The sequence below is a fragment of the Nycticebus coucang genome, chromosome 8 (genome assembly GCF_027406575.1).
Source record: "Nycticebus coucang isolate mNycCou1 chromosome 8, mNycCou1.pri, whole genome shotgun sequence".
NCBI lineage: Eukaryota > Metazoa > Chordata > Mammalia > Primates > Lorisidae > Nycticebus > Nycticebus coucang.
Genome location: NC_069787.1, coordinates 121,814,622 through 121,834,788, shown reverse-complemented (window position 1 = coordinate 121,834,788; position 20,167 = coordinate 121,814,622). Strand labels below are relative to the sequence as shown.

At 38.5% G+C, this 20,167-nt stretch overlaps 1 protein-coding gene across 6 annotated transcripts in view; it reads right to left on the bottom strand.

Annotated features, from left to right (window-relative positions):
• Window positions 1–4,670: 4,670 nt before the first annotated feature.
• MME (membrane metalloendopeptidase) overlaps window positions 4,671–20,167 on the bottom strand; it is a 100,491-nt gene continuing 84,994 nt past the window's right edge. For all 6 annotated transcript variants that reach the window (XM_053599749.1, XM_053599750.1, XM_053599753.1 and 3 more), the window contains 5 exons: window positions 19,385–19,518; window positions 19,215–19,280; window positions 16,106–16,201; window positions 15,711–15,787; window positions 4,671–5,942 (listed from right to left, as the gene is read on the bottom strand). In XM_053599749.1, the coding sequence (XP_053455724.1) occupies window positions 5,843–5,942; window positions 15,711–15,787; window positions 16,106–16,201; window positions 19,215–19,280; window positions 19,385–19,518 (473 nt within the window). In that variant the 3' untranslated portion in view covers window positions 4,671–5,842. The remainder of the gene's footprint in view (window positions 5,943–15,710; window positions 15,788–16,105; window positions 16,202–19,214; window positions 19,281–19,384; window positions 19,519–20,167) is intronic.

Here is a 20,167-nt window from a genome sequence, read left to right as displayed (position 1 = left end):
AAAATGACTTTTAAGAGTAAAATTTCCCATTACGGAAAAATTTAAGATGTAGAAAACCAACCTGCACCCCCCCCCCGCAATAAAAATCAGAAAGAAAGAAATCACAATATTACCATCCAGAGATAGTCCTGGTTAATTTTTGGCATATTTTCTCCATTTTTTTCTGTGAGATGATGTTTTAGAATAGTTAAAATTACAATGCTTATTCGACCTCGGGTCTTCTTTGTGCTTTCATTTAACAAATCTAAACATTTTCTGCTATTTAGTACTTTTAATCTCCTATTTCTTTGGAGACTTCACATCTTTTATGTTTACCTGGATGGAGCTGGAACATATTCTTCTTAGTAAAGTATCTCAAGAATGGAAAAAAAAAAAGTATTCAAAGTACTCAACACTACTATGAAATCAATATATAATCATCTACACATTCATACAAATGGTAAAACATAACTACAGTCCAGAAAGTAGAAGGGAAGAGGACAGACAAGGGAGGGGAGGGGAGAGGCAGGAGGAGGGAGGGCATTTGGGGGGACCTCACCTAACGTGCATGATGCAATGGTACATTTCAAAACTATTAAGCAATGGATATGTTAATCAATTCAATGTAAGAATTTCACATTGTATATCAAATCAGTACACTGAAGCACTAAATGCATCAATGTAGACAGTTATGATTTAATAAAAACAAAAAAATTAAAAAAAAGGCTGTCGTGAACATCTTTGTCTTAAATATATACACAGTGTTTCAGGGAATGCAGATCACTCATAGCATGGATGAAGGATTTACACCTAGGTAAATGATAATCCAGAAGCTGGACTTTATTTGTATCTTCCTAGACACAGAGTAAATTTTTAGAAGGTATTAGAATTTGAGATGATCAGATTAAAGATGATACCAAGTATGTCTCTAAGAATACAATAATAATCACTTCCTGGCTTTTTGCCTAAGATCAGATGTATAAGAATGCATTAAGATGTTAATATACCTGATACCTGCAATAATTTCTTTTTTTCTTTTTTTTTTTGTAGAGACAGAGTCTCACTGTACCGTCCTTGGTAGAGTGCCGTGGCATCACACAGCTCACAGCAACATCCAACTCCTGGGCTTAAGCGATTCTCTTGCCTCAGCCTCCCGAGTAGCTGGGACTACAGGCGCCCGCCACAACGCCCGGCTATTTTTTTGTTGCAGTTTGGCCGGGGCTGGGTTTGAACCCGCCACCCTCGGCATATGGGGCCGGCGCCCTACTCACTGAGCCACAGGTGCCGCCCAATAATTTCTTACTTTCTGAGTAGAAAGGAAATCCAGGAGTACAAACATATATCATAAACACTAGACCATCCTGTCTTTCTATACCTCCAAAACTGGCCCAGCATTATTTCAGGCAAAAGCCAATGCTTACTTTTTTGCCAGGCCTCCCTTGCATTTTGTCTTGACAAACAAATAAAAAAAAAACTGCACAATATTTTGGCTATGAGGTTGAAAATGGCAATAGTGTTTCTTACTGTTTTAGAGAAAATGCAAAATACAAAGGGGTTGAAATTAAGAAAACAACATGAGAAAAAAGATTAGAATGCAGTACACATGTTATTGTTACACCAGTCAGGTGTGACCCCTCTCGTTCAGCTCAGGGACAGTGCACAAAGATACCTCTGACTTCACCCAAATCGTCTGATTATGCTTATGACTCCCTAAAATATTTGGCAACCATTTCACTTAACTTTTGAAAACAAATCCAATCAGAAAGTTGTGGTGATCTTTGGAAGGATGGTGGCGAAACAAGAAAAGATTAAATAGTTTATGTCAATCATTTTCAAAAGACTCGGTTTGAAGATAGCAAGAAATGTTAAGATTACAGAGATAAAAGCTCCATTGAGTCTTAACATTTTCCAGGATATAAACAGAGGCTGGAGACAGTGGCTCATGCCTATAATCCAAACACTTTGGGATATCAAGGCAGGAGGATCACTGGAGGCCAGGAGTTTAGACCAGCCTAGGCAATATACAGAGACCCCATCTCTACAAAAGATAAAAACAAATTAGCTGGGCATGCTGGTGTACATCTGTAGTCCTACTTACTCAGGAGGCTTCAGTGGGAGGACTGCTTGAGTTCTGGAGTTCAAGATTTCATGAGTTACGACAGCACCACTGCACTCCAGCCTGAGCAACTAAATGAAGTGGAGATTTACATGGGGCTGGCGCTTGGGGGCAGAGTTGATTGGTAGGAAAAATCTTTTTCTTTTGTATTTTTGACCCTGGAAACTAATAAAAAATTCTGATTTATCTATCTTTAACAGATGAGATTCTTCTTTTCTTTCCAAAGATATATTCTACTTTGAAAACTCCAATCTGTGGCAACAGGAATGATGAATGTTTTTGAGGAAAATTAGCAAGCTTTTCTTCCCTGTCTAAATGCTTAATGTTAATAGCAGCACAGATCCAAACTCTATGAAACATTGGTCCTTGTTCTTTAGACTAAAATGTGATCTAATTGGATTCAGACATCTTGATGGGAGTTTTGAGATTATTTTGCCCATTGGTTCTTAACTATAGGAAAGATTGAGGGTAAGGCAGCCCTCTTATTCTTGCTGAGAACTACTGATAGAACATACTTCTCTCTTTTTTTTTTTGTAGAGACAGAGTCTCACTTTATGGCCCTCGGTAGAGTGCCGTGGCCTCACACAGCTCACAGCAACCTCCAACTCCTGGGCTTAAGCGATTCTCTTGCCTCAGCCTCCCGAGCAGCTGGGACTACAGGCGCCCGCCACAACGCCTGGCTATTTTTTTGGTTGCAGTTTGGCCAGGGCTGGGTTTGAACCCGCCACCCTCCGTATATGGGGCTGGCGCCCTACCGTCTGAGCCACAGGCACCGCCCTCTCTTTTTTTTTTTTTTTAGGTGGGAGAAGCAGAGACTCAAAAGAATACAGCGAATGCTCAAGGTCACCTTGTCAGTTGTGGCAGGACAGGACTAGAACAAGGACACTTCTATCAGGAAGGCATCCTTCCCACCTCACTGGAATCCATGTGGGCCTGAGTGGGGCAAACTCCTTACCAGGTATCACTAAGAGCTTCTTTTTATGCTGATTCCCAAGTTACATCAGCTCCCAATCCTTGGTGTCTTAGCTTCTAAACGTTTTTCCTTTGACCAGAATTTAGCTATGGTCGACTTGGATTTATGTGTGGGATTAGAGCTATGTCTGATCTTATACGATGGCTCCCAAATGATCTGTAGTGTTTGAGAGAGATCAGAAAGCTCATTTGATTCAATAAGAATACTATTCATGATGTCTCCATGTGTGAGGGGTAGGGAGGCATGGCTGTTCTGACTTTGATCTATCTCTTAGCCCCAGAAAATTTTGTATTTATGTAGAGGAGGCATGTAGGCACTGGGCGGTTGTTCCTCCATGGGATGGGAGCCTGATGTTTTAAAGAGCTAGCAGTGGGAGCCTGGTGGCTTTTAACAATTTGTATGAGTCCCTTTTCACTTCTTGCTCTTCATCTGCTGGATGGAAATAAAATAACCCAGAGACGGTTATTTTATTAGTGCTGGAAGCTCCCATCACTCCAACTACAAATATCACTTAGGTATGCTTGAAGTTTATTTTAAGAAAATACAGATGTAAGTATAATTTGAATTACCCATGGTAATGGTGGTTGTGATAAGGGGAAAGGATAAGGGGAAAGGGTGACCTAAGGATAGTTAGTCTGAAACTGTATTTTCAATATTTATGATAATTTTTTGGAAGAAGGACTTGAGGAAATGAGTCCACTAAAGGCTCAAGTCAGGATGGCAATGTGCAAGCGTATTCGCAGTTGCACTGTTTGGAATAGTGCCAGACCTTCTCAAGTGCCTGACGACAATGGGATGGATGAGGTGTAGCAGAGTCATAAGATAAAATATTATTTTGGAATGAGAATGAAAGAATCACAGTCAAGGCAACAATAAAGATGAATTTCACAAATGTAAGTCTGAGAGAAAGGAGGCAGACGCCAAAGAATCCATACTGATTGATTCTGTTCACACACAGGCAAAGCTAGTGTATGATGTTAGCAGTCAGGACAGTAACTGTCCTTGGAGGAAGGAAGTGACGAGGGGGAACGTCTAGCCTGCTAATAATGATCTGCTTCTTCTAGGAGCTGGCTATAGGGTTGTGTGCAGTGGGAGTGAGTGCAACGAACTGTACACGTGTGTATGATGGCATTTTTGTATATATAATATTTCTATTAACTTAAAAAAAGGCAAATAGACAATTTTCAAGTAGGAGAAAAACTAACATCCATAATTTGGATAGAAATTCCCTCACTTTCACCTTTTGTGAGGAAAAAATAAGGATTTTAGAAGTACACTTCTTTTTTTCTGTTTTTTCCTTTTTTTGCAGTTTTGGCCAGGGCCAGGTTTGAACCCACCACCCCCGGTATATGGGGCCAGCGTCCTACTCCTTGAACCACAGGTGCTGCCCTGGAAGTGCAGTTCTTTTGAAATCTTCATCAGATGGCCAACTAGTCGATGGGGAAGGGAAAAAGAGGAGTCCAGATGTCGCGAGGGATAAACGCCTACCAGGGAATACACAGGGCTGCTCCAGAATGCCATGTCACTTAGAATTCTAGACACAGGCCCATACATTTCTATTCAGAAATGTACTTCCTAAAACTAGACGGCTGGTACACAGGCTTAGTGAATAATGGGATCACGATTTCAATTTATTATCAAAATATTTCCATCAGATGACAGACCTGAAAGATAGGAGACACGGGTCTATAGAGACACAGTTTTTCCCTTTTATCAGAGCCACCCTCAGCGACAGACTTCATTTTAATAGTCCTGCTTGTAAGCTTCGGGTATTATAAATCTCCAGACAATCGTCCCCTGGCAACATTCACCCCAAAGTTTGTGCTTAAAGCTTTTCATCAATATGATTTATAAGTTTAAAAAGTCCCATATTTTCATTTGTTTACCACTTTATATAACTGTTTATCCTGGTCTGAAACTGCAACATTCCATGATTACTTGTAACAGTTACTCGTCATGAATGTCGTTAATAATTAAATATAAAATTATTATTTATACATTACATATAAATCTCTTAAAAAGGCCAAGGTTTTGAGAGACAGAGCAAGAAATTGCTTAGAAAATTACAGGGGGCCTCAAGAATCTCAGTATTAGTCAAGGCAGGTACAACCACAGCAACAAAAAAAACAATTTTAGACATTCATTTTTGCCCTAAGGATGCTTAAAATAAAATGGTCACAGGATGAATAACTGATGGATGGCAAAATGAGCTTAAAACTATATAAGCCCAAGGCCCCGCTGTGTATAAGAATTCTTTGGAAGGGTTTTGAAGGAGCATGAATGTTGCAAACAAAAGTAAAAACAGGTTCCTGGGCAATGTGTTTTGACCCAATGTCACCTCTGTGCTTCTGGTACTCAACCGTCTTCTTCAGCTTCTTCTTTCTACTTTCAGTTAGAAATCTCAGGGCATTTCACCAATTTTCACGAATCCCATTGTTACCCACAAGTGGTTAACACTGTTCAAGGGACAACATCAAACTGGCAGGCCATAAAGGAAACAGAAACGAATGGTAATATTATCTTTAGAGATTAAGTGTTATTTACACAGTGAGAAGTGATTGATTGGATAGACCTTAGACCCCCTTCCTCCCTTCACAGCTTTTCTTTTCTAGAACAGCCTAATTTCACCTGCGTGATGATGCTCTCATCTCTGTGAAGTCTCCCCAGGTCACTTCAGTGACTCCCAGGGCCTGTTTTCTCCCCAACTAGAGAGTTTCCCATTCCTGCGATGTTGGCAAATTTGGCCAAGGGCTGTGCTGCTGCTGCTTCTGGAATCACCAAACCCGGCATTTCTTTTCTGGATTCATGTATGAATTCTTGCGGCAGTGAAAGGCTTCTGAGAACTCAGCAGAATTTTGCAAAGTCCCAATAATCCTTTGAAACAAACAAATAAATAAAAAGTCACCATTGGCATTTGATAATTACGTCCATACCATGCTGGGTGCTGTACCATTGTTCTGTACCGGCCAAGTGAGGGAATTTGGAAACCGAAAGTTGAAAAGAAAAAAGAAAACGGGCACAATGAGTCTGTGGACAATTCTTCTTGTCCACAGAATTTTTCAATGGAGAGATAAAATACAGTAGGTAAGAGGCCAGATTTTGGCAACAGATTGCACGGTCTGAATTTTGCTTCATGAGGCCTCCATGTGCCTCAGTTTCTAAACAATACAATCTGAGTCTTAAGGTTGTTACAGAGAGGTAATAATTTACAAATACTCTATATGTGGTTAGAAAATAAGTGACTGATTTGTCATTAGCTGTTTGGAGGTGTAATAAGAGTTCGGTTAAAGAATGAAATCATAATTTCTCACTACCTCTTGAAAGGGCTTACAGAGTAATTGAAAATGAAATAGGATTCCATCAGATATTCATTCATTTGGTTTAGTAGGGAAGACAGAGAGTTGTTATTATTATTATTTTTTTTTTCCAAAAGGACTCCTTAAATATCAGATACTGGATTCGGCCTGAATAACTGGAAAGGGCTGGCAAAATGCCAATTTCTACTTATCTCTTACCCCAGTGGGCCAAAACAACACAGTCCAACTCCCTATCAGCACTGGGCAGCATTTGAGGGGAGAAACAGCCAGCACTGTGGTGCAGAGGTGATGTTTTTCACACCAACCCTGAACCCTGAACCAGTTCCTTTCCTTCTTTCACTGTTGGAACCAGCAGGGACACTCACCTTGGGTTGCAGGGAAGGGCCTGGGCGCGTGGACCACGGGGAGGGGAAGATTAGGAGTGAGTGACAGGAGAGCCTGCTCTGATTCACAGAACTCTCCCGTCTGCACACATCCTACCGTGGGTCCATCCCAGAACATCTCTCCTCTCCACCCTTCTCCACATAGCCGACAGAGGAATCTTTACAAACTTAAATCAGATGCCATAGTTTCTTACATAAAATCTTGCAGGGCCTTGAAGGACATTCATATTCCTCTCCATAACCTCTGAGGTCCTGTTGGCTCCAGCCTACCTTCGTGGCCTCCTTGAAGTACCCCCAAAGCTACCCCTAATGTTGCCATGGATACGGGAAAATGGGAAATCGTTGCTAAATGTACCTTTATTTACAAAATATAATTTATAGAACATTACAGTTTTACAAAGACACAGCCAACATGTACAGAATATCTCTTAAATATTTTACAAAATTCTACAATGAATTTTTTGTAAATAAAGGTACATTTAGCAAGAATTTCCAATTTTCTCTATGTATGGTGACTTTAGGGGTAAGTTTTGGAAAACTGTATGCTGACCTCCTCTCTGTCCCTCAAACCAGCCATGCCCTTTCCCTCTTCAGGGCCTGCTGTTACCAACTCCCTGGAAAGTTACCTGCAGCTGTCACATGGCTAACTCCTTCTCACCCTTCACGCCTTTGCTTAGAACCCACCTTCCGGTGGCATTCTTTAACTATCATCTAAACTAGTTCCTCTGACTTGTACTATCCCAGCAAAGCACTTATCATGATTTACATTGATTTGTTCCCCTCCTTTACTTCCCTACACACCCACTGGACTATAATCTCGATGAAGGCAAAATACAGCCTTCCCTTCCTATCCATGCGTTCCATATTTATGGATTCAATCAGCCACGGATGAAAATACGTGTGTGTGGAAATGACATCTCTACTGAACATACATGGACTTTTTCCTTGTCATTATTCCCTAAACAATATAGAATAACAACTATCTATACAACATTTATGTTGTGCTAGTTATTATTAATAATCTAGAGGTGATTATTAATCACCTCCCCTAGAGGGAGGGTGTGCATAGGTTATATGCAAATCTACACCATTTTATATCAGGGACCTAAGCATCCATGGATTTTGGTGTCTGTGGGGTGGTCCTGGAACTACTCCCTGATGGATACCAAGGGAGGGTGGTGCTGTGCCCATGTCTTGCTCTCTGCTCACCCTCCAAGCCCAGCATAACAATGTGCATCTCAGGACTCAGTATGAATGAATGGATGAACCTGTGGCCTTGGCATGGTGATTACCTGCAGAGGGGCAACAGGGCATAATGAATAGAAACACTGTTTAGAGTTCCTGTATTTTTTCTATTATGGACCAAATCCAGGGAAGAGAGATCCTTACGGACTTCATACAAGTCTGACTTTCTCATGTCACCCATCAACGTATTAGCCCTCCATTGCCCCTTTACACACCCCCTACCCTGCAGAGAGGGTGTAACCTTTTTTGGTTATTTGCTTTTCAGGGCTCCTAGAGGAGTCTTAAAGATACAAGGAATCTTTTTGGTGTGGGAGGGTTGAGGTGAAGTGGAAATAGAGCTGGGGAATTTGCTGAAGATGTTTTAATCCATTTTGTCAAAAATCAGATGGACATGTAAGGATGATTTCACATCTGGGTTCTCTGCTCTGACCCACAGGTCTATGGGTCTGTTTTTGTGTCCATACCATGCTGTTCTGATTACTATAGCCAAACAAGCCCATTAAAAAGTGGGCAAATGACATGAACAGAAACTTTTCAGATGAAGATAGATAATGGCCAACAAACTCATGAGAAAATGCTGAACATCTCTAATCCTTAGGGAAATGCAAATCAAAACCACAATGAGATATCACTTCACTCCAATGAGAATGGCTACGAAAAAGTCCCCAAACAACAAATGCTGGTGTGGATGCGGAGAGAAAGGAACTGTTACATCCGCTGTTGGTGGGACTGCATACCTCTATGGAAAATTGGATGGAGACACCTCAAAACACAAAGTAGACTAACTATATGATCTAGAATCCCACTGCTGGATATACCCTCAAAGGAAAAAAGGTCATTTTGTAAAAAGGACACTTGCACTTGAATGTTTATAGCAGCGCAGTTCAAATCACAAAGATGTGGAAACAACCAAGTGCCCACCAATACATGAATGGATTAAGAAGATGTGGTGCGTGCACACTGTGGAGTACTACTGGCAATGTGCTATCCTTTTGGACAACCTGGAGGGAACTGGAAACTATTCTTCTAAGTGAAACACCACACGAATGGAGAAACAAATACATTATACAACACCAAATTGGAATTAACGGATCAACACTTTTGGTGATATGATGGAAGTAAATCTCAATGAAAATTAAGCTGGGGAGGAGGGATGAGTAAATTCTCACCTATTGGGTACACTACCTGGGTAAAGGGTACATTTGTGTATATGTAAGTAGAACTGAGTCAAAGTTATATACATATATATATGCATAACTTTGACTCAATCTGTACAAAGTATGTAAACAAAATGTGTACCCCCCTAAAATTATGAAATTAAAAAAAAAGAAAAATATCTGTTAGTCCACTTGAGTGGAAGATGACTGGCTTCCCCATGAATGAAGTGGGGCCCAGGACTGGTATTTGGCTGTTGGTGAACCTGAACTGGAAGAGTGGAGGCTCTGGCAGCCCTTTCTCAAGACCCCTGGAAGGGGATGGAGCCACCTGACTTCAGCTGAAGCTCTCAGACTGAAGGATCTTAGCAGTGACCATGGCAGGCTGGAGATGGAAGCTATTCCCTCATTTCTAGGCCCCTGTGATGACTTTGGATTTCTGTATAACCTTAGAAAGTACTGCACTGAAATTAAATTGCTTATGTTTTAGCTCAGGCCAGGAGCTTAGAGGTTGACTTAATATGATGTAAAAAAAAAAGAGGTTTGTATCTTCTGAAATATTAAAGTACATGTGGACTCTTTTGATAGAGTAATGACATGAGCAGTCTGCATGCAGCCCTGAAGATGGCCCTCACCAGAGCTGAGCCTGATCACGCCGGCACCCTCATCTTCAACAACCAGCCTTCAGAACTGTGAAAAATAGACTTCCATTGTTTATTAGGAAAAACAAACAAATTCATTTCTATAATGTAGTCAAAGGTGCCTGTAAGTAGTATAAGTAGGAATTAAAAGATCTTAGAAATTAGGAATTTGCATTGGTTTTTAGTCTTTTCAGGTTGTAGGCTTGATGATTCTTTATATTAGAGAGGAGCTTGATTCATTTAATCCAATCCTCTTCCCAATTCAGGAAGCCCTAGGTACTGGCTAAGTCATCACTGTGGCCTGGACGCTCCTCACTCTGGGAGCAAGAGCTCCCTGGTTGACAGGGTATGAATTTAAAAGTCATTGACTAGAAAAGCTGTACTTTTTTGTTGTTTTTATTTAATTAAAATTTTCCAAAAGGGCTGGGTCTTAAATTTAGTTATATGGGGACAAGTTCTTCAGTAAAAAATGTCCAAACCAGTGACTTCATTCCATATTTCTCTTAAAAATTTAAAAAGTAATTAAAAAATAAAACAGCAAACAAAAAACACCTCAATGAAAGAAAAGTCTTTGAAAACCGCTGCTGTCTGCCGGAAATGCAGAAGCATCAAACACAGTATGCACTCGCCTGTTCACGCCCAGCTGATCTCTTCTTTTTCCTGTCAAAGATTTCACTGAGATCATTTAATCCTGAATAATCAGGTCAACAACACACCAGGGTCTCACTTACATTCCTAGGACTCTAATTAATGTTTGGTGTTTATAACATCAAATCTCTGAGTGGATGATATGAATAATCTATTCTGTAAAGTGGATACATTATTAATAAAATGAATCCCTTCTCTGAGAGCGAGATCATATTTCATTAGTATTACACAGAATATGTACGTGAATTTCCCACTGTATGAAAGCTATGGAACTTCTTGTTTTGTATTTCTCATAACAGAGGTAATAAAGATTTTCATTGATTATTGAATAATTTATTGCACGACTGCTGCCTATTCCCTTGGCAAATAATCACTTCTATTGTTAATAAAACATATAGGAGATACAACAATGGATACTGTATGGTTCATGATAAAGAATGGACTTTATATCCTATAATGTATCTGACCACTCCTGCCTGTAATTAATGGAAATTTTGAGTTACTAAACGAGTTTTTACAATTAACGAGTGCTCTCACAATTTTTTGTTTTGTTTTGTTTTTTGTGGGTTTTTTTTTTTTGGCCGAGGCTGGGTTTGAACCTGCCACCTCTGGCATATGGGACTGGCGCCCTACCCCTTCGAGCCACAGGCACTGTCCTACAATTTTTTATTACTTTTAAATGAATGGCTTGATTATAAGGTTAACTGGCTTTGTTCAGGAGTAAACTATCTAATCTTTATCATTAATTAATTTTTTTTTTCAGACAGAGTCTCATTTTGTCACCCTTGGTAGAGTGCTGTGGTGTCACAGCTCACAGCAACCTCAAATTCTTGGACTCAAGTGATTCTCTTGTCTCAGCCTCTCAAGTAGCTGGGACTACAGGCGCCCACCACAATGCCCGGCTATTTTTCAGAGACAGGGTCTCGCTCTTGTTCAGGCTGGTCTCTAACCTATAAGCTCAGGCAATCCACCGGCCTTGGCCTCCCAGAGTGCTGGGATTACAGGCATGAGCCACCGCAACTGGCCTTATCATTAACTAATTTTTATAACTTTTTTCAAAGCAAAGTCACATTGATCAGTGTCATGTCCCCGCCCCAGTATTTGGCTGTTGGTGAACCTGAAGTGGAAGAGTGAAGGCTCTGGCAGCCCTTCCCCAAGACCCCTGGAAGGGAATGGAGCCACCTGACTTCAGCTGAAGCTCTTACACTGAAGGATCTTAGCAGTGACCATGGCAGGCTGGATTTGGAAGCTATTCCTTCATTTCTAGGCCCCTGTGATGACTTTGGATTTCTGTATAACCTTAGAAAGTACTGCACTGAAATTTGTAAAGAAATTAATGCCTGAATACATTTCTAGATATGGGCTAAAAATTAATAGGTTCTAACAGAAATTTTACAAAGCCCACCAAAATTCATACTGATATTTATAAAACATCAGAAAACAATGCTAGCATTTGAGGCAAATGGAAAAAACAATCAGTATTTCAAAAAGAGTTTAGACTATCATGCTAAATTATAGAATAAAAAGGAGCAAAGTAGTTATATTTCTTGACTACTTAAAATACTAGAAAGAATATTCTTTCAAAAATATTAGAAATTTTGCTGTGAAAAACATTTCTTGCTTGTTATAAAGTGCTGTCCTTTTTTTGTGAGTTTTCCTTGAGACAGAATCTCACTTTGTCAGTAATATTGAGCAACTGAAGCATCTAAATCGTTTTGTTTATTTGGACTTTCTTTAAAAATTATCAGATCTTTATATATTATTATTATATAGAAATAGTGTATCTAAATAATTTTAGAAACATATTTATAAATTATATGCTATTATTATTATAGCAAATCACCATTTTCTGAAGTGACGATGGATTTGGTCTAACTAAAATCTGGATTTCCAAAAGGTAGTAAATATTTAAATTATGGATTTAATTTCTAGATGACTAAAGGGAAAAGGTTTTAAAAGCTTATTTTAAAGTCCACAGGCTTTAGCTATAAAGAAGAAAATAATTATGGGTGAGACCTAACAAATATGATTTTATAGATTGTTTTACATAAAGTATATTTTGCCTTTTGTTTTTAACACTGTGGCTTTTTGAGCATAAGGTTATAAATATCTCTCTGTTTCAAAAATATTTTTACACAAACCACCAAGTGCAAATTTTCAATAGTAGCTCAGTGTCTATTAGTAAAGTTCTTTAAAAAATTTGTTTTACTTTGTACAGCCAGGAAGCAGCCTGTTTCCAAAACTAAATGTAACCTCAACCTTTTGCCAAGGAAATCTTTTTACCTCCAGAGAAAATAATTATTTCCTTGACAAAAGGTTGGCACTCCATTTACACTTAAAACAAAAACAAAAACACATGTACGTACTTCTCTTATTATGAATGAAAAATAGTCAAAGAGGCAGCTTTGGGGCCAGCACACACACAAAAATAAAGATACAAGTAATTTCACACATTTATAATAAAGTATTATTTTCAGTTTGAAATTGGGGGTATAAAATAGTTACCTAATACCTTACTTACCTATCTACCACTTAATGGGTAATCAGGTATTAACATTCTAACCTGTGCAGAACATAAAAAATAAGCCAAAAAAAGCCCTTCACTGTCAGCTGCTGTGGAAATGTTGCAAAGTCCATAAATACGTTTTCACAGGAATTCTTATTCTGTTCCTACTTCTTACCTAAAACTAATCTTGGTACTAATTTTCAAACACTTCTATATAATACGCATCTCATAGACGTCAACCTGAATTCTCCAGCACCGCTCATAATTTAATTCTCATTTTACATATCAGGAAACTGAGGCACGGCAAATGGAGTAAAGAGTTTAACAGCTAGTAAATGGTGGAACCAAGGGTGTAGCTCAGTTTTTCTTCCTTCAAAGCTTAGGCTCATTTTTACCACGTGAACTTAATATGTTTTCTGAGCTAATCAGAATGGAGAAATGGGTGGCTGATGGCAGGCAATATCATAAGAGGGAAGAGAACTAGAGAAGAGACAAATACACAGAAAAACTCTAGTAAAAGGACAAAATGAGAAGTCGAGAAGCATCATCCCTGCTGGAGGAGGAACTAGTTGCACCTGCTACAGCTTTTGAGGATTTCACTAAATTTTTAAAGAGCAAGACCACAGCTAATGAGCATCATCAGTGTTGTCTGTGTCATCAGAAGAAAGAGATTAGATTTTGTTCAGGATAATGTGTTAGGGCAAGGAGGTATACTTTAGATAAAGAAATTTTAATTCTGTATTTAAGATTAAAATGTTAATATTCGAAAAAGACAAACTTTACTATCAAAAAGTTAATTGGTAACCTCTCATTCTCTAAGGATGACAGATACGCAAGGTATTATAAAAAGATTATTTAAGTTTACTGAGGTTTTTATGTTTTAGCTCACAGGGTAATACAGGACAAAGCTTTGAGAAACTTATTGTATGGTGGTTTGTGTATCCTTCTGCTATTCTCAGAATTAGATTCTTACGCCTTAACTTCTAAAGACTTCAGTAAGGAAAAAGGCAAACTTTTACAAATTAAAACTATAAGTTTCCTGGGTAAACCATCCTGGGAATGGCTCCAGTGACTTTTGTTGCATAATACCTAAAAAGCAGCTAATTTATGAATTTTATTTAGTATGACAAAAATTAGTTTGCATTACACATGATGAACAGTTGTTGAGTGAGTGGACTGTGACAGATTGTTATGGCAGATACTAGACAGTGATGATGACAATGACAGAGATGAGGCCGGAGCAAGCTGAGTAAATTATTTAATTTTTAAATATGTTACTTTGTAGATTCGTAATTGAACATGTTTTTCCTCATAAATGAACGTGTTTTCCTCCCCCACAGCAGTATGTTTACATGTGTTTTAGGTAGTGCTTTTGAAATTTATTCCATTTGTTCTCCAATTCCATTTTCCAACCATCCTAGAAAATTTTAGGATTTCCCCCCAGACTTTCTTGCCTGACAGGTGTAATGGCTGGTCAGCCAATGAGTGACTCAGTGTTAAGTATATTTCAGAAAAGGGTAGCATTAGGAATTCACTCCTAAAACACAACGGAATCTAGGATTTAATATTCAAATACTGATTAGAACGATCTCGTTTGGTCCATTGTTATCATAGATTTTCTAATTTGGGAAGAACTTCTAACTCAGTCTTTCACTCTGTGGACTATTTTTCTGTAGCACCCTTGATGGACTATCCTCTGACCTCTGCTTCAATGTATTCCCTTCTGGAGTATTGGGAATGGTGCTACTCCAAGTTGGAGAACCTCTAATTAATATAAAGTTTTTTCTGGGCGGTGCCTGTGGCTCAAAGGGGTAGGGCGCCAGCCACATATGCTGGAGGTGGTGGGTTCAAACCCAGCCCCGGCCAGAAAAAAAGTAAAGTTTTTTCCTGGTGGTATATGTACATCATGGAATATTATGCAGCCTTAAAGAAAGATGGAGACTTTACCTCTTTCATGTTTACATGGATGGAGTTGGAACATATTCTTCTTAGTAAAGTATGTCAAGAATGGAAGAAAAAGTATCCAATGTGCTCAGCCCTACTATGAAACTAATTTATGGCTTTCACATGATAGCTATAACCCAGTTATAACCTAAGAATATGGGGAAGGGGGAGAGGGAGGGGTGGGAGGGGGGAGGATGGGCAAAGGGAGGGTGATTGGTGGGATTACACCTGCGGTGCATCTTACAAGGGTACATGTGAAACTTAGTAAATGTACAATATAAATGTCTTAACACAATAACTAAGAAAATGCCAGGAAGGCTATGGAAATGTGTCAAACGGTCTATAAAACCAGTGTATGGTGCCCCATGATCGCATTAATGTACGCAGCTATGATTTAATAAAAAAATAAATAAATAAAATAAAGCTTTTTTTGGGTTGAATGAAAATTTTTCTTTAAAATTTGTAACTCCTTGGTCTAGAACTAAATCATGTAGAGCCTCATAGAAATGTCTTTGCACTAACTTTAAATACAGCCTCTGTTCTGAGGCCTCATCTTTATTGGAATTCATCAGGAGCTAAGCCTTGGACACACAGATTCTAGAAAAAAAGAGCAGCCAAACCTATGCTGGTATAAAAACACAATGTGTCCTGTTGATCCTTTGACTCTTAAAAATAAATAAATAAATAAAAAGAAGCGCTGTATTTCCAAATGTATATAACCAGAGTTAGAAAAGGCCATATTTCAAATATGGAAGCAACGGAGCCCACACAGGAGCAACTTGGTTTCTCTTCATCCCCACACACCTGAAATTGCCTGGACTGTGCACGTCTGTTTTAATGGAATTGACTGCATATTCGGGCCTGTAGGTCCCACACCATACCTAAGATAGGAATAGAAAAAGCAAAACAGCATGCTCAGGGTCAATTGAAGATTATTATTTCAGCTGTTTAAGGGGAAAGAAGCAAAATTAAATCAAAATTTGCACCCCTCAGACATTGACTCATCAAATAATGTGCAACTGGGAACATACTATTTATCATTAATATGATCTGACAGCTTATTATAGACAAAGAAAGTTAGTCTAGTCAAATGCTCTGCCACAATCGATTAAAACAAGAAAACTTGGTATGTACTAAGTTACTGTGAAATCATAATTCAAAATAATTTCCATATCTATCATTCAAGAGAAATACAATACCTGGGCAAAATTCAAGAAGAACAGTTGTTTGTGATTGAGGTTAATTCCAGGAAGTAATTTTTCTTCACCATGCTTTTTAACATAATTTTGATATGCCTAGGCAGTTGATAAAATAAAAAAAAGATGATTATAATTTCTAAGTTTGTATATAAACCTTTGCAAAAGACCATGTAACCAAGTAATTAATCTTTATATCAAAATCTATCTAATAATTCATAATAATTGAGATATGGCAAACTACAACTATTTCATGGATTAGAGAGAAAACTAGAATGTATTTACAAATGCTCTGAAAAGAACATGATATTGATTAGCAGATGACAAAAAGCTAGCATAAGTTAGATGATCAATAAATGTCAGTTGAATGAACGGATGATTAAAATAAGTGATGAAAAACTTGTCTAAATGTTGTTGTATGGATGAGGCCAGCCTCTTGGATGAATGAATGGCCCAAGGAAGTCTGCAATTGCTATGTGAGGCTTAGTCACTACTCTTAGCAAAATAGACTCACCAGACTCAATCTGAGTAATTCTTACCAAAAGTCAAGGGTTTCTCTTGAGATTCCTTAGAGGCCTAGTATCTTATGAGCCTGAGGATAAGGCTATGCAACTATTCTGGTCCCTTAAAGACAGGACAAAATAGACTGAACTTCAGTTATAATACATTAGAAAGAAGGACTTTAGGAACTTGAATGTCATAAAATGTTCTTAACTCCTATGGATTTATAAACATTATTGAAAAATGATAGTTTCCCTCTACTAAATATAATTGAAAAGGGATTGACAATAATTTTTTTTTGAGATGTGTAATTTCTAATTTAATATAAAGGAAAGTGATCAATTAGATAAACAGAAGATAGCTATATTTCATTTCTTCCTACTCGCCATCAACATAGATTTATTGAGCCTCTACTATATAAAGGTGCTAGGGATATGAGGAAAGAATATACCTGCTCCCTCGTAGGGGGCACACAGTCCAGCAGGAGAGAAAGGCATTTTCAAGCTGTGATAATATTTGTGACAATAACCGTGAAAATATTTGCATAGTTATATTTTACTTCAGTTATAATTCTATACTTTCTACAGAAGTAAGAACCATCAACCCGAACTTTGGCTAGATTCATACAGTACTGATTCTCCATCTCATTGTATATTAGAATCACTATGGGAGAATTAAGAGCACTAATGCCTTTCACTTCCGGCCAAGATAAGGGACTGGATTTAACCTCCTGCTGAAACAACCAGATGATAGAAAAAATATATGAAGCAATGATTTGCATAACACTGGACATCAAGGGGAGAAAAAAAGAATGATCCCTGAGAGATGGTAAATAAAAAAAAGGTGCATCCTATGATAGTCAAATGTATTGTCCTGAGATTTTTCAGGACACAACCTAGGAAGGAGAACCTCAGTCCGAGCCTGGGGAACTCCTTGAGTTGAGGAGAAGCTGAGAGTTCAGAGACACCAAGGACAGAGTTGTACAGAGAAAAAAACCTACACAAAAAGAGATCGCAGATGGTCACCCTCAGGCTCAGTATTGACCTGGAGACGTGTACAAACAAACTACTGAATGCGAGGAAAAGAATCATTCAACAAGATTAGAAGTACAAATGCCTGGTATTCACACAGGACAAGAATAGAAAGCCCAAGATTTATGTGGTAGAACCACATAATGTCTTTATGTCTTTGAGAAGCGTCCCAGGCCCACCTACCAAATTCTCAAGCAAAACCCAGGAGGTCCAATGAATTTAACTATATCCTAGAATGAAGTTCAAGAATATTTATAGAAAAACAACAACAACAAAATAATCCAAAACCCAAAGAGGCAAAATGCACAATGTCCTGCATGCAGTAAAAGAAAATTACCAGGTATTCAAGGCAGCAGGAACCACCATCCCCCAGGAACTGACAGGGACTTATTCCTTTGGAAACACAGCAGGCTTAATCTTCCAAGCTTCACGCTCTGATCATCCTGATCCCTGCCTAGACACAGGACCCGCCAGTCATCTCTCCCTACACTTCTCTGATCCTTTCTCTTCTCTGACTCGACCACTCATATTCTTCTCCTCCCCTTTAACTCAAACATTTCTGTGGTGAACAGATAATCCTGCTTTCTCATCCACTGCAGCAATCATTCCAGCCATCGTTATTTTAGGGAAACCTAGCTCGAGCCTAGGGACACCTGGTCCCTTGTACCATCTCACGTAGACTCTGTCCATTCTGCCACGTATGGACTACCTCAGGATTGCGAGCAGCACTCAAAGTCACCCTTCTCGCTCCTTGTCGCTTCCAAGTCCACCATCCTTCCACTTCTTAGTGAAAATCCCTACTTTTCTTATACACATGGCATCCACTAGAACATCTTCTGTTCAGGACATCAAACAATGATATTTTTAATGAAAGGTTTGCTGCTATATCTCTAGCACCTAGAATAGTGCCAAATCCTAGTAAAATCTCAGCAAACACTTACCAAATGCAAGAATAAATGGCAAGCTACGGGGGAATCCTAAGGGATGCTCTGTTGATAATACTCCTTTGCATATGCCAGTTTGGTTGACTGTAAGGCCACGTGTCGGAACAATTATCACTTCAGTCCCTTATTGTGTCATGCCAGATGAACTGTGGTTTAGTATTACACCTCTGGTTTATGCTGATTATTGTTCCCAAATGCTACCCCATCTGCTGTGAAACTGAGAGTTCTATTCATTACATTGATCAAGGAGTCTGAAATAATCCTTCCAATGGGACATTGTTTCTAAAACATTTATTTCAGATATTATTTCTTAGAAATATGTTGCCTCTTTTGTGGCACTTGCTTATCTCCTCATTTCTGTTGCTGTAACATTCTGTGTTTCTTTTTCTTGTGTGTGTGTGTGTGTGTGTTTGCAAACTTTAAGAGATGCATTCAACTCTATCTCATCAATTGTATTGACCCTTATGGTTGATATGTTTACAAACCCCTTTCTCGTCACATTTTTTTCCATTTTATGTTCATCATTTACTGTTTATATTATATGTGACTTTTTTTTTTTGCAAAAGGATTTATATGAATGATTCAATATGATAAACAGTCTATTCATTAAAATGGGAAGAAAACATTATTACTTACTCTGTATGCTTGACCAATACCTCCATTATCAGCAATGTTTTCTCCTAGAGTATTTATTCCATTGAGCTGTTTAAAAAAAGACCCTTTGTTAATATCCTTGAGAAAAGCATCAGTATTTCGCTGAGGATTGAACAGATTGAAGACTTTTTGAGAGAATGCTATCAACATACGTGCTGTCCACCTGCCAGGTCCCAGGAAAAGTTTCCATACTGGTACACCATGCACTGAGATTGCTCTTTAAAATTATTTGCAGATTGTTGAGTCCACCAGTCAACGAGGTCTCCATCCTTATTAAAATTTCTGCCTGTAATATATTTATTTAAGTAAAATGGGAACTCATTATGATAAGAATTATAATAAAATATCTTTAATTCAAAGTATAGGAACCTAAAGACTTCCACGTAAAAGTGGTCGGATGTTGTGAGAAACTGTAGTCCCTCCCCACCCACAGGACTGGGAAAGCCTGGAGCACTGGAGCTTATTTACCAAGCTTATTTACCCTTGGCTCTTAGCATCTTGGGTGAGGACACCAGACAACACTCTTGAAATCTCCTGGGTGGTTTTTACCTCAACCAAGTCTAATTTGATATTTTGAGATTTTTAAAAAGTCAACATTTTTGTTTTGACATTTATTTCGAAGTCTCAGACCCTTCACACAACACACTACTGTGGGCTGAGTTTCCCTCTTCTCCTGAAGTTTTCCTACCAGCTCTTAATTACACAGCTCTGTCTTCTTTTTAAGCCCTAATTGCATTTAGATATATCACGTGCTTGTACATTTAATTTTATCACCTTTTTAATATTTACCTATGACGTAGTGAATAAGAAAAAGGCCATGAAGCCAAACTATTTGAACTCTCCTCCTGATGCCACCAATTCCTAGCTTTGTAACATTGAGAAAATCTTTCAGTAGCCTCTATTTTTTTTATTTTTTTGATTGAAGACTGAAAACA